General features: G+C 34.5%; 2 protein-coding genes across 2 annotated transcripts; both read left to right on the forward strand.

The window, feature by feature from the left end:
* Positions 1 to 2,819: 2,819 nt before the first annotated feature.
* LOC133792210 (protein WHAT'S THIS FACTOR 1 homolog, chloroplastic) lies at positions 2,820 to 4,938 on the forward strand. Its single transcript, XM_062230128.1, has 2 exons — positions 2,820 to 4,225; positions 4,551 to 4,938. The coding sequence occupies exon 1, from the start codon at positions 2,990 to 2,992 to the stop codon at positions 4,187 to 4,189; it is 1,200 nt and encodes a 399-aa protein (XP_062086112.1). The 5' UTR covers positions 2,820 to 2,989; the 3' UTR covers positions 4,190 to 4,225; positions 4,551 to 4,938.
* A 7,183-nt stretch (positions 4,939 to 12,121) lies between these two features.
* On the forward strand, positions 12,122 to 14,442 carry LOC133814611 (uncharacterized). The gene is made up of 4 exons (XM_062247550.1): positions 12,122 to 12,554; positions 12,934 to 12,963; positions 13,461 to 13,719; positions 14,388 to 14,442. Exons 1-4 carry the CDS (start codon positions 12,122 to 12,124, stop codon positions 14,440 to 14,442), a joined length of 777 nt encoding a protein of 258 aa, XP_062103534.1.
* Positions 14,443 to 15,031: the final 589 nt, after the last annotated feature.

Raw genomic sequence — 15,031 nt, forward strand, 5'->3', positions numbered from 1 at the left:
GCGCAGATCGGCCTGCTCCAGGTGTGCCTGAAGCTGGCTCATCTCTGCAGTGTCTCACGTGAATAGGTGGAAGCGCCTCGCACACCTGCCACTGCCTCGCGCTCCCTGGCGCCTCGCGAGGTCATCATACCTCGACCACATAGCAGGCGCCTCACGAGGCCATCGCGTCTCGGCCACACAGCAGGCGCCTCGCGGTGCCATCATGCCTCAGCCACTCAGCAGGCACCTTACGACGCCACCATGCCTTTTCCACACAGCAAGCGCCTCGTGAGGCCATCACGCCTCGACTACACAGCAGGTGCCTTGTGAGGTCATTGCGCCTCGGCCACTCAACAGGCGCCTTGCGACGCCATCACGCCTCGGCCACACAGCAGGCGCCTCATGACGCCATCGTACCTCAGCCACTCAGCAAGCGCCTAGCGATGCCATCATGCCTCAGCCACTCAGTAGGCACCTTGTGACGCCCTCATGCCTCGCGCCCCACTCTGCGTCTCACCCACACGATAGCGCCATGGATGTGGCTTGGCGTCTTGCTCCTCGACGCAAGACTTAGGGTCTCGTTCGTCTGGGTATGAGGTATGCATGAAGAAAAGTGCCTCGCTATGCGAGGCGCTACACGCCTAAACGTTGATATGCCTTGACGCTAAGACCACGTACCCAAACGTCAAGATGCACATCAACCACAAGGGAGGCCTGGTTCTCCAAACCTCATGTCGCGAGGCCGATACGTTGCAGGGCCTCATTACACAAGGCCTATTTCCTAAAAGTGCCTCAACGTGGAGGCCGCGTACAGGAAATCCATTCTACGTTAATGAAGAACCTACAATGTTCTTCAACACTTAGCAAAATGTAAAGAAGCCCGAATAGAGTTTATGCCTTGTAAATAAAAGAAGTACCATCAGGTACAAGGCACGCCCATGAGTACTGGATGTACGATCCTGAGGAGGACAGAGGTGTGACTCTGACATCCATGCCTGGACAGTAGTGGAGGTACAAGGAGTGGTGGCATGACCTGCATGTCTCTGACCACGAACAAGCATCGACACCACAATCCTCTGCTCCACCAGGACCTGTGCCACTACCATGACAATGTGCCTGCATACCTTTTTGTCCCCTGGGACCACCTTGTATCAGGAGCCATTAAAGTCAAGCTATAAATAGACCTCCACCCCTCATACTAGGGGGTTGGAAAATTCTTGTAATGCCAGATTATTCAAAGAGCAATATACATGTTTTCTTCCATTACTCTTCTGCAATTTTTCTCTAACTCTCCATAAGTTTTCCTAAGTTCATAAGTTCCTAGTTAAGTCTTTGAATTTTCTGACCTTAATTAGTTGACGAGTTCTCATCGTCAACACCTATCATTTTTAATTGTCTCTTGTGATGCACATTTAGAGTGAACACATTAGATGTTGGCTCTGCAAAACAACAAAAGCATAATAGAATATGTTACTTTGTCAAAGCCAAAAAAATTGGTGGTCCCAAAAAATACATTAATTATTTTATTGAATGGAATCTAGTCAAAGTAAAACACAACACACACAAACCAATACTCAACAGATACCACAGACCCCACAAAGACCCAATAAAAGTCTTAAACACTTTCACGGTGTTTCCATGTGCACATTGACTACGAAAAGACTGAGTAAGGCATTATAAAATGGAATCTCATTCGCACGGTCATGAGGTTTTGGGTATCCCTTTCTCTTTGCTGAGGATTTTGTATTCCTCCCCACGGTTCTCCAAAACTTGTCGCACGACCTGGTTGTAGCAAACTCAGGCGAAACTCCACCACACACAGAAATCGGTGTTTGAATCCTCCTTCTCACTCCTCCTTCATGATTTCAGGCGGCTTTCCTCCACTCCACGACTAGGCGGCGTTTTGCTGATCTGTGGCAATTTCAGGCGTACTTCTCACTCGGATTTTCGTCTGAGGAATTCACCTCCCCCAAAGTTAATCCATTTTCATTTTTGTTTACTTTCTTTTCTATTTTCAAAATTCATTTCCCTAATAAAAATGTCATGTCAACGAGCCAAATGTATTTTAGTGTCCCACATGTCATCCCACATCATGGAAAAGAATGCCACATCACCGTCCCGTTAAAAAAATGAACAGAATTAGACGGAAGTCCCAACTTACATGACTGTGAATAGATCGAGGGGAATTTTTAACAGCCTGAAAAAAAAAATCAAGGGGCACAATAATGTATAAATCATAGTTTGGGGGGCAAAAATCATAATTGTCCTTTTTTTAAATCATAAATAATGTTTTGGTTAATTTTTCTTTTAATATTTTTATGTCATTCTTGTATATATAATATTAATTATTTATTTAAAATTTATATAACAATCATAATAAAACTAAACAAATGTGCATTGTACGTTGTTTACACTTAGTAAAAAAAACACCATTGATTTATGACGCAAATATCTCTTGAAATAAAAATTACATAAAATACTAATGTTCGCTAAAAAATTACGTTTTTACAGTCAAACATTTTTTTTTCAATTTTACGGTAGAAATTTTTACATTTTTAAAGTTTTGTATTTTTTTCTTTTTTGTGTTGTTTTCAAATTATTTTTACGTTATTTTTAGGTTTTTTTGTGTTTTCACGTTGTTTTTGTTTTTGTTTTTGTTTTTGTTTTGATGTTTAGTTGGTCTAGTTAGTTGTTTTCAAGTTTCTTTCAAGTTACTTTTTAGTTATTTTTTCTAAAAATTATATTTTCGTAATTATGAAACTTTAAAAATAGTATTTTTGAAAACTTAAAGGACATATTTTTTCTAAAAAAAAAACTAAATAAAACACTAGAGTAGAGCTTATCTTATTGGGCGTCCACCCGGTGCCAGACCTAGCTTAACCAAGGGTTTTAGCCCATGAACATACCCGTTTCGAAGCTAAAACCCTGAAACATTGTTCTGTTTCTCCTTCCTCCATTCCTCTCTCAAACTCGAGATTTTGCAGATCTTTTGAAAACTCATTTTCCAGGTATGCTACTCAAAATCCGAACTATTTGCTCATACTTTCCAAAACTTACACAATTCGTAGCATCCCACACAAACCCTACACTCAATATTCAAGCAAAACCCATTTCGAGTCTGAAAGTGGTATGGCGTAAGGACCAAAATCTAGACCAGGCCATAGAAAAGGACAAACAGTTCAAGCTCTGCTCCCGGGTCGTGAAGGAGGTCCTTAACGAACCAGGTCAAGTAATCCCGCTACGGTACCTCGAGAAACGCCGCGAAAGATTACGCCTTAACGTCAAAACTAAAACCTTCCTCACCCAAAACCCTGGTTTATTTGATGTTTATTATGATAGGATCAAACCCAAGACTGAACCAGTTCAGTTTCTTCGTGTTAGTAATAGGCTTAAACTATTTCTCGAAGAAGAGGAAAGGATTATCACGGAAAATGAGGCTTTGATTGTGTCTAAATTGTGCAAATTGTTGATGATGTCCAAGGATAGGGTTCTTAGTGCAGATAAATTGGTTCATGTGAAGAGAGAATTTGGTTTCCCGAATGATTTTTTGGTCAATTTGGTGCCCAAATATTCGCAGTATTTCAGGTTAGCAGGGTCCCCAGGGGAAGGGAAATCGTTTCTGGAATTGGTTTCATGGAACCCCGAGTTTGCTAAATCGGTAATTGAGCAGAGATCAGAGGAGGAATCGAGGGTGACTGGAATCCGGGCTCGTCCAAATTTCTATTACAAGCTTCCACCGGGGTTTTTCTTGAGAAAGGAAATGAGGGAATGGGTTAGGGACTGGATGGAACTTGATTATGTCTCGCCTTACGATGATATCTCACATTTGGATCAAGCATCACAAGAAATGGAGAAGAGGACGGTTGGAGTTTTCCATGAGCTGTTGTCATTGTCCATACACAAGAGAATTCCGGTACCAATACTAGGGAAGTTCAGTGACGAGTACAGATTTTCAAATGCTTTCTCAAGTGTGTTCACTAGGCATTCTGGGATTTTCTATATGTCTTTGAAAGGTGGGATCAAGACGGCAGTGCTGAGGGAGGCTTACAAGAATGATCAATTGGTTGACCGGGATCCTTTGCTTGAGATAAAGGATAAGTTTGTTGAGCTATTGGAAGAAGGGCGGCGGCAGAGAGCAGAGCAGTTGAGATTGCAAAGAGAGGAGACTGAGAAGGATATGGAGGTGATGGCTATAAGGATGGCAGAGTAGAAGAAGAAAGCTGGCTTTTGAAAGTGGAACAGATCAGTAAGTGGTGCAGCTGAGTACATGTTTATGTTCATTAACAATGTGGTTGAATATGAGATGTTTAATGAAAGATGTCTGTGCTGCTAGATCAAATCTTCAATCTTTGCTAAATCTCCAGTTGAATATGATTCATTGAATATGTGTTCTTGTTGTGCATTAAAGAAAAAAAATTGCTTTCTATGGTTATATAAATTAACATCTTGCTACCTCATAACTCAGTTCTCAATATGTTGATTAAAATTATGCTTAAAGCCGCTTCTATTATTTAGCAGAACTTGCAAAATGCTCTGTCTCGGCTAGTGGTCTTATGGATTGTCTTCTACAGGTTTTTAATGCGCATGTGCTGATCATCTTCCTAATCATGATCATGGCCATGCTCTGTGGTTTGTCACTTACATAGAAGAAGCCTGCTTTGGAGACTACAATTTTGTATAACAGGGGACTCTTTTGAACTTCAAGAACCATGCTGTTGAAGTTTTGTAGAAGAAGACATGCCCCATTGGTAAAATTTAAAGGCTATTTTCTTATCATCAGATTGAACATGTATATATTTCAAGCCCTGTTAAAGACACCTACTATTTTCCCAGATTTTGTGAACACTATTACCTCTTCCCATTAATTTTGGTAACAGTTCAATTGTATCTCCGAGACGACTATGTTTCAGCATGGTTTGCAGTCAATTATAATCAGTCATAAAATTGCGGATTGAAGAACTCAGTACCCTAAGAAACTACTTATTCTTATTCAATTAACTTATAATGAATGCAGTGTGTGAAAAAAAAAAAAGTAGAAAGGTTAAACATCTTAAAATTAATACTAGCTTCATGGGAAATTCCAATTTGTTTGTTTTCCAACACAAAGTATATAATAATTGCTCCTATATCCATAAAATTATATTATAATCCTAAATTACTTTTGTTTTATTTACATTAATCTTTTTTAAATGTTGGTGAGTATTATACGGGTAAATAGATTATTTGTCATGAATAAAAAAATAAAAGCAAAAATAAAAGTTCACTAAACATTTCCCTTCCACATGCAGAAAGTCCATGCTTTATTATCTCACTTTCCTTAAATATTTAGGAGTAAGTTTGATTTCATCAACACACCGAATATTAATATTTAGTCACCTAACAAAGCTCAATTAGTCCATCACACAAAACGAATGAGAGACTCAACCATTCAAAACCTGCAACTCACCCTCTTTGTAATTGCTTTTTTTTGTTAAATATTATTTCTTCAACCTTCACCAAAAACAAAATTTCACTAAAGAAAAACCATTCCAAACCAAACTTGTATATAAATGAAGAACTAGGCATAATCCCCAAAACAAGGAATCCCTTTTCTCCCATTACATTTTCGCATGCATTAGAAAGAAGTATCCCCATACGTATTTTACACCAAAAAGAAAAATAAGAGAGAAAATCACACACATGGAGAGAGCCAAAACTAGTACACTAACGTTCCTCCTCATCTTCTTCCTCATTGTGCTGAAAACTGAGGGAAAGCTATCAGGGCCGCAGACGGGTATAACACCCCGGCCGGTGTGTGCATCGCAGTTTGCGCTGGCAAATTATGCTTGCTCCATGATACCCTATAGCCCACTGCCACCACCAGCCCCATCTACGCCTTCCTTGGACGCAAATCACCACCATGGCAGGCACAGAAGAGGCCGCGGCGGGCACAGACACAGGCACAGGCACCATGGCACGCAAGAGGAGGACGACTGCTGCCGGTGGCTGTACGAAATAGACACTGATTGTGTGTGTGACATGTTGGTTCACTTGCCGAACTTCTTGTCCAGGCCCGTTCATGAGTACACCCTCGTAGTTGGAGATACCTGCAATGTGACCTACACGTGCGGAGGAAGGGTCATAAGAAAATAATTAAGAATCATAATAATTTGAATTTGGTTTAATTAATTAAGTTATTATTACTAAGTTTGTGACTAGAGGGAGGGCATGCATGCAGCATAATTAACGGTTAGTTTTACTAGATATATATGTATACACGTACGTGTGTGTGGTACTTTTTTATTGTTTTTTTTCTTTTCAAAATGTTTGGTATGTTATTTGTGTTTGTCTAGTGGTTTTGTTTGTGGGGGTACGTACACGTTTGATCATGATCAACGTCTATGGTTATGTTAATTTAGCTGTTGAAATATCTCTCTTGCTTGAATTATTGTAATACATGTCTTCTCACTAGTTGTTTGTTATTATCTTTCTTATGATTCTAATAATTTTGAGCCTTCGGAATAAACTTTAAGTTTCTTAATATAATATGCATACGTGCAATGCAATGTGAGTATATATAATATAATTTAATGAATCTTATGTATGGCTGGATAAATATATGTTAATGGAATAAGTTTCACCTTTTTACCAAAATTTTAAATTGAGAGAACCTAATAATGAGACCTACATATAATTAATAAGGGGATTAGAAAGAAAGAAAAAAATATATATTATCCACTCTTAAGGGAAGTTATTGGCCACAAATATATATATACATATATTTATTTAAAATTAGGTTTTTCACCTATTTTTATAATATTTAGGGACCGAAAAATTATAGCAATTGTTATGTAGGTACCCTCAGATCTTATGAAGCAAATTATATATGTCTGACTATTTGAGTTATTCCTCTTGATTCACAAATATTCATTTTTATAATTAAAACTTAAAAGGAAAAATTTAGCCTTAATAAAATTAATCTTTCTAAATTGAGCAATTTAGTCAATAGAAAATATTTTAGTTGCATATATAACTTAAGATGATTTTTTTAATTAAGAATATTGTTACAAGGCATCATATGATGCTCAACTTTATATGAAGAGATATCTTATGGATGGTTGAATTTCATTGATTTAATATTTTAAATAAATTCTTATTAATAAGTAAGACTCACTATACATGAAATGAAATGACACATCATATAGTGTGAGAGCACCATATACTGTCTTATAGCAATACACTTTTATTGATATGATTATAATAGTCTTATTAAATACAGATATCTAGTTTTCTTATTTAATACATTATCATCGTTAAAATCTCCATTCATAATAATTCCAATAGTAGTGTGAAGTTGACTTGTATTAATATGTGGTGGTGGTGGTGTTTATAACTAAATATTTTTTTTTTTAAAAGAAAGAATAAATATGAAAATACTGTGAATGAGAAAACCCTCTCTTTTTCTTGTACGAGAATTGTTGATTTGGAGGCGTGTAACAATTTTGTCATTAGTATGTGTAAAGACGTCACGAAAAGATATGCATGCATGCACACACACACCCTTCTTGAAGGATAGATAAGATTATGTATATAAGAGTCGGGTAAATTTAAAAGTCGGCGGATTTGAAACCTTATTATTAGAAATTAAGCTCTTCGGAATTGAAAAAATCAATTCATTACATCAGATCATATGACGACTAAATAATTAACCTTTAACCCTATTGTATAGTCGGACACTTGACAAAATGACAAAGTAAAATAATTAAGTTGAAATTCAAAGTTTGTGACTAATCCACATTTCATTCACAATCACACTCACACATCTCTTCAAATCATAAAAAAAGATGCACACACGGATGTATATTTCGTTGGAAACATCTATATATGATAAATTTTATTTATACTATTTTTTTCTTTTATAAGGGATTCATCTTAAACTAGTTTTCCATGGAGAACAATGCAAGCTAGCTAGTATAGTAACTTGGAAAGGTTGTGTCAAATCCTTTCCAATCCATCCCATCCATCCCATCTTCTCACCCTATTAAAAAAAACACTCTTATTCTTTGCTTTAAAATAATAGGAAATTGATTTTTTGGAATGGCTATTTTAATATGTGGTCTTTTGAGAAACAATAATTTTTTTCGAGTATTCTTCACAAATATTATCAATAACTCGGTCATGGCTAGAAACTCATTAGTTTAGCAACTATGAGTCATCATGAAGATAGAAGTGGAATAACTTTCTTTTTTTTCTTACACTCCTCTAATTTTCTTTTTCTTTTTAACTTTTTCAAATACTATTTCTTAAAAAAGAAAGGGTTTTAGTATGAAAATTTCTTGAACTATATGTGATTCAGCAATGCAATTAAGTTTTTTAATCTCGTTAAATAATAAATCGTATCATTTAAGTTCTTAAATATTTTTTCATTTCTTTTATCTTTTACAATACATAAAAAAAAATTGCAAAATAAATGGTAAATTAATCTTAAAAAAATTTGGACACTTAATTTATAACAATAACAAACATGACATTGAAAAATATATATTTTCATGACATTTTTAAAAATATTTAATATTTTTATAAATTAAATTAATGTTTCATTTCAAAAATATTATTACATACATTGTTGTTTTTAATTAATACTAACAACTTTATTATCTTGATAATATTAATTTTTATTATGTCTATACTTGCTTATTTTATACATTTTTAAAATAATACAACTTATAAGTTAATAGTGTATATAAAGTTATTTATGTGCATTAGTTAAAAGTTGCATTATAAAAAAATTACAAAATAAAAATAAATGTGTACATGATAAATATCGATAATCTTAGGATAGTTCAGTTATTAATATTAAAAAAATGTAGGTAAAAAAAAATTTTAATGAAAAATTAATTTAATTTATAAAACTATTAAATATTTTTAAAAATATCATAAAAATATATATATTTTTTTCAATGTCATATTTGATATTGTCATAAACTAAGAGGTCCAAAAATTTTAAGATTGATTCACCATTTTTTTGCATTTTTTATGTATTTTAAAATTAATAAAAATAGCATTTAGGGACCTAAATGATATAATTTTAAAAAGTTGGTGACTTAACTGATACAAAATCAACTTTTGAGACCTAAGTGTTACAACATATAAAGAATATGGACTGCAGCTAAAAAAAACCCAATAATAATATGAAAGAGCAAAAGTATACATTTTCCCAATTAAGTAACATCTCAATCTCTCTCTAAAAAGCAAATTATGAAGTATAAAAAAACTACTTGTGGATATCAAACTATGGTGTCATGAACAAAAAGATTGTAAAACTCTTTATTGGCTAACTTTAATCTAGACAAAATATTTTAAAGTTATTGAGAAAAATCAGTAGCGTAGCCTTATTGATTCATGGTTTAATTATCAATTAATTCAGCTGATTTTTAGTGTGAAAATATCTTTTAGTGTGAATACATTTTTTACCATATTTATCACAAATAAAATTTATTTGGTAAAAATATGTATTATGTTCATTTTGGAATAAAGAAGGTTTCGAAAATGAACTTAGTCAAAAGAAATGACCATGTTCGTTCTGCCAGATAAATCTGATGGCGTGGCTGACTCACCAGTTTTCTTTTCTGTCGATACAGAATTCATCTGGCTGGCCGATTTCCTAAATCAAAGGAATTTGCAAATTGATTACAAAGATCTCATAAAATGATGGCCTTGGACGATTTCTTTTCCTATAAATACCTTGCCAAGGCCTTTGGAAATTTCACCTCTTCCATTTGTAAAATTTGTAAACATTATGTTATTTTGAAGAGTGTTTTATTTGTAAAGATTAAGTTTGTTCATCGTAATCTTTGTGAGAGTGTTGAGCGTACTTTTGGATATCTATCTAGTCCCTTGTAAACAGGCAGTGTCTATTGTGAACGTGTTCATAAGGATCTTCGGGAGAGTATTTTATCTAAGTCTCACTTCAGGAGGAAGTGAGCACTCACTATTCTTTTAAGGAATTTCAAGAGAATCAGCGTTTCATAAAAACCAGATTCGTAGAGAATAGTACAACAAGATTGCGGCAATAGTTTCAAAGGGATTCTTACATTGTTTAAGTCAATGCTTTTGTACACATTATTTCTTTACTAATTGGTTTATTCTCTGGGCGTGGCCCCGTGAATGTAGGTTATCTGAAAAGATTTTTGAACCACGTAAAAATTATTGTGTGTTGAATTTTTACCTGTTTTTATGTTTCTGTTTAAACAGTTGCATAAGTAGTGTTAACAAAACTGGAATCTGTCTAAACAACTTAATCAGTATTCTGCATTTAATTAAGTAGTTTATTTTAAATCACTTGGTAATATTAAAATACAAAATTTCAATTGGTATCAGAGTGGGTCACTAATCTTTTAGTGAGATCTTGTGGTATTCCGTTCGTTTGTTTGTTATGTCTTTCTTTGCAGAAGGTGGCTCAATAACACGTCCTCCCTTACTGAATGATTCTAACTATCCTTATTGGAAGGTTAGAATGAAAGCCTTTATTAAATCTCAAGAAGAAAAGGCATGGAGATCAATCTTAACCGGTTGGACACCTCCAACTGAATCAAATGATGTAACAAAGGTAAAATCTGAAATTAACTGGACTGATGCTGAAGATAAATTGTCTCGTTATAACAACAAAGCCTTGCATGCTATCTTTAATGGAGTTGGTGAAGGATACATAAAATTAATCTCCTCCTGTGAATCTGCCAAAGAAGCTTGGGAAATCCTTCAAACACAATTTGAAGGAACTGCTGATGTCAAGTGTTCTAGGCTTGTTATGTTAACTACAAGATTTGAAAATCTTAGAATGACAGAAACTGAGTCTCTCACTGATTTCTATGAAGGATTATCTAACATTACTAATGAATATTTTGCCTTGGGTTAAAAATTGGAAAATAATGTGTTAGTTCAAAAAATCATTAGAGTGCTTCCTAACAAGTTTCAAACTAAGCTCACAACAATCGAGGAGGCAAAAGATCTTGACACAATGAAAGTAGAGGAGTTGATGGGTTCACTGCGAACTTTTGAACTCAATCAGCAAATCCGCCAAAAGGAAAAACCAAGTGCTCCCAAAGAAAAATCAGTTCATCTCAAATCATCAAAGATGAAAGACTCATATGAAAATGATGATGAAGATAAGATGGCTTTGTTGACCAAATTTTTTCAAAAATACATGAAGAAGATTGGTAACAAAAAATCCACGTTCAAATCTTCCAAAGGTAACCATTTCTCTAAACCTTTTGACAATAGCAATAAAAGAGGTGTGCAATGCAGGGAATGTGAAGGATTTGGTCATATTCAATTTGAATGTGCCAATACACTGAAGAAAAATAAAAAGGTAATGGAAGCTACTTTGAGTGATCATGACTCTAAAAGTAGCGATGAAGAAGATAACTCAAACCTTGCCTTAACCACTGTTGTTTCTAGATTAACTCTAAATTTGCAGGTTAATAAAAGACTTGTTTGTCTGAACAACACAGTTCAGGAAGAAAACTTTGAATGTGAATCCAGTGAGTCTGATCTGGATGAGGACTCTTTGAAAGAATCGTACAAAGATATGTATGATCAATAGTTAAAGGTTTGTTCTGATAATCTCTTAATGGCAAGCAATAACAAATCCTTATAAAAAAATAATGATGAACTTGAAAACACTATGAAGAATCTTGAGGACAAAGTTGTTGTCAAAGATTGTGAAATTAAGAGATTATCAAATGAAATTAAATTACATGGTTAAAGGTGTTAAAATGCTTAATCCAAATTCTAGGATCTTGGATGGTGTTATTGGTGCAGGACAAAAACCAGGTAATTTTTCTGGATTAGGATCTGATGGGTTCAAACAAAAGACAAAACCATTTTTGTGAAATCTGGCATTTTTTCTAGCTCAACCACTAATGTCTCTGCAGGTACATCTCAGACAGGTGATGCTACAAAAGTACAATCTATTTCAACATCTGTTAAACAGACCAAGTTTCTCAAAAGAAATAAAAACAGGTCATTTCATTCCCATTTGCCATTTTTTGTGGAGTGGAAGGGCACATCTGGCCCAGATGTTTTACTATAATGAATTTTTTTAAAAAACAATTATTTCAATCATTATAGTAAAAGAAAACAGGTTGTGAAAAAACCATAAAAAATGGTTTGGATAGTAAAAAAAGAAACAAATTGTCTTGCTGCATTTACTTGTCATAAATCTCGTGCCTCTAATTCTTGGTATTTTGATAGTGGATGTTCTAGACATATGACAGATGATGCAAATATACTCACTAATTTCAAATCTTTGAAATGTGGTGTTGTAACTTTTGGTGATGGTATGTCAGGTAATATTGTTGGAAAAGGTACCCTAAGTCTTGATGGATTACCAAAATTGAGAAATGTTTTGCTTGTTGAAGGACTTAAGGCTAATTTGATTAGCGTAAGTCAAATTTGTGATCAAGGCTTCAAAGTAAATTTTTCTCGTGATGATTGCAATTTTGTTGATCAAAATGGTATGCGTGTATTGAAAGGATATAGATCTATTGATAAGTGTTATACACTTTCACCATCTCTCACATGTCATTCAGCAATAGGTAATATCACTGACTTATGGCATGAAAAATTGGGTCATATAAATTTCAAAAGTTTGTAAAATATTGCAAGTTCGTGGGTTACCCAAATTGGGCAAAGAATCTGCAGGTGAATGTGAACCATGTCAGTTGGGGAAACAGTTAAAAAACTCCCAAACAAGTGTTACAAGAATCAATACTTCAAAAGTTCTTGAGCTTTTGCATATGGATCCTATGGGTCATATACAAGTTGAAAGTATTAATGGAAAAATGTACATTTTTGTGTGTGTTGATGATTTTTCTCGTTTCACTTGGGTTGACTTTTTAAGGGAAAAATTAGATACTTTTGATGCCTTTAAAAATCTTTGCATGAAATTAAGAGTTGAAAATGATTGCAATATAGGTAAGATTGTGAGAATCAGAAGTGATCATGGTAAGAAATTTGATAATACTATTTATGATGATTTTTGTAAATCTCTAGGTATTTCTCATGAGTTCTCAGCTCCCAAAACTCCTGAACAAAATGAGGTTGTTAAAAGAAAAAATAGAACCTTGTAGGAAATGGCCAGAGTAATGCTGAACAGTAAGAAACTCTCCAAACGATTATAGGCAAAGGCAATATTCACTGCTTGCTACACAATCAATCGAGTGTTTCTTCGCCCAGGTACCTCCAAAACTCCTTACAAAATCTGGAAAGGTAAAAATCCCAATGTAAGTTATTTTCATGTTTTTGGGTGTATTTGCTATATTCTTAGAGATCTTGAAAATATTGGAAAATTTGATTCAAAAAGTGATGTGGGAGTATATTTCTTGGATATTCTATGAATAGTAGAGCTTATCGTGTTTATAACATGAGAACTCAAACTGTTATGGAATCATCCAATGTTGTTGTTGATGATTTAAAAGAATTTTTTTAATATTCCAATGAAGAAGAAATTGATAAGTTCATTGCCGAAACCTCTCAGACGGAATCTCCTATTGTGACAATAGGTGATGTTGTGCCTTCTTATACAGAAAAAGTTGCAACAGAAGCTGAAGCTGTTCCAACAACGTCTGAACGATCAACAAAGGAAGGCCCAGAAATCATCACAAATTCAATACAGAGAGAACCTTCTACCAGAATTAAAAAGAATCACCCTTTAAATATCATTCTTGGTGACATTGAAGAAAGTATGGTCACAAGAAAAAGGTATGTGAATTTGGTTCAATTTTTTTGCCTTACATCTAGCTTTGAACCAAAAAATGTGAAAGAAGCTTTGAGTGATGAGTCATGGATAAAATCAATGCAAGAGGAATTAGAACAATTCACAAGAAATGAGGTATGGAATCTTGTTCCTAGACCAAATCATACAAATGTTATTGGTACCAAATGGATCTTCAAAAATAAAACTGATGAATTTGGTACAATAATAAGAAATAAGGCTAGGTTAGTTGCCCAAGGGTATACTCAAATTGAAGGAGTTGATTTCGATGAAACTTTTGGCCCTATCGCAAGACTTGAGTCAATAAGATTGCTATTGGATGTTTCTTGTATTGTTGGTTTCAAATTATTCCAAATGGATGTCAAATCTGCCTTTTTAAATGGAATTTTGAATGAAGAAGCATTTGTTGAACAACCAAAAGGTTTTGAAGATCCACATTATCCTGATCATGTTTTTCAACTTAGAAAGGCTATTTACGGTTTAAAACAGGCTCCTAGAGCTTGGTATGAAAGATTGACTCAATTTCTTGTTTTGAATGGTTATAGAAGAGGCGGAGTCGATAAAACTCTTTTCATAAAAAATGTTGATTCTGATATTGTTATTGCACAAATCTATGTTGATGATATTGTTTTTGGCTCTACTTCTAACTCCTTAGTGTAGGAGTTTGTCAAGCAAATGATAGAAGAGTTCAAAATGAGCATGGTAGGTGAGTTAAACTATTTTCTAGGATTGCAAGTCAAATAGTCAGAAGATGGAACCTTCATCTCTCAAAGTAAGTATGCCAAAAACTTGATCAAGAAATTTGGGATGGAGTCTGCTAAACATGCCAAAACACCAATGGAAACCACAGTCAAACTGCCCAAGGATGAAAATGGTGTAAAGGTAGATCCAGCACTGTACAGAATCATGATTGGAAGTCTTTTGTACCTCATGGCTAGTTGTCCTGGCATTAGTTACATTGTTAGGGTATGTGCTCGATATCAAGGGAATCCTATGGAATCTCATTTGACAACTGTAAAGTGAATCATTCGTTATGTGAATGGTACTCAAGAGTATGGAATTTGGTACTTAATGGAAACAAACTCTAACCTTATTTGTTTTAGTGATGTTGATTAGGCAGGCAATGCAGATGACAAAAAAAGTACATGTGGTGGATGTTTCTATCTAGGAAACAATCTGGTTTCTTGGCATAGAAAGAAACAAAATTCAATCTCCTTGTCAACTACTGAGGCTGAGTACATAGCCGTAGGAAGCCATTGTACTCAATTATTATAGATGAAACAAATGATGACAGATTAT

Source organism: Humulus lupulus, chromosome 1 (genome assembly GCF_963169125.1).
Source record: "Humulus lupulus chromosome 1, drHumLupu1.1, whole genome shotgun sequence".
Lineage (NCBI taxonomy): Eukaryota > Viridiplantae > Streptophyta > Magnoliopsida > Rosales > Cannabaceae > Humulus > Humulus lupulus.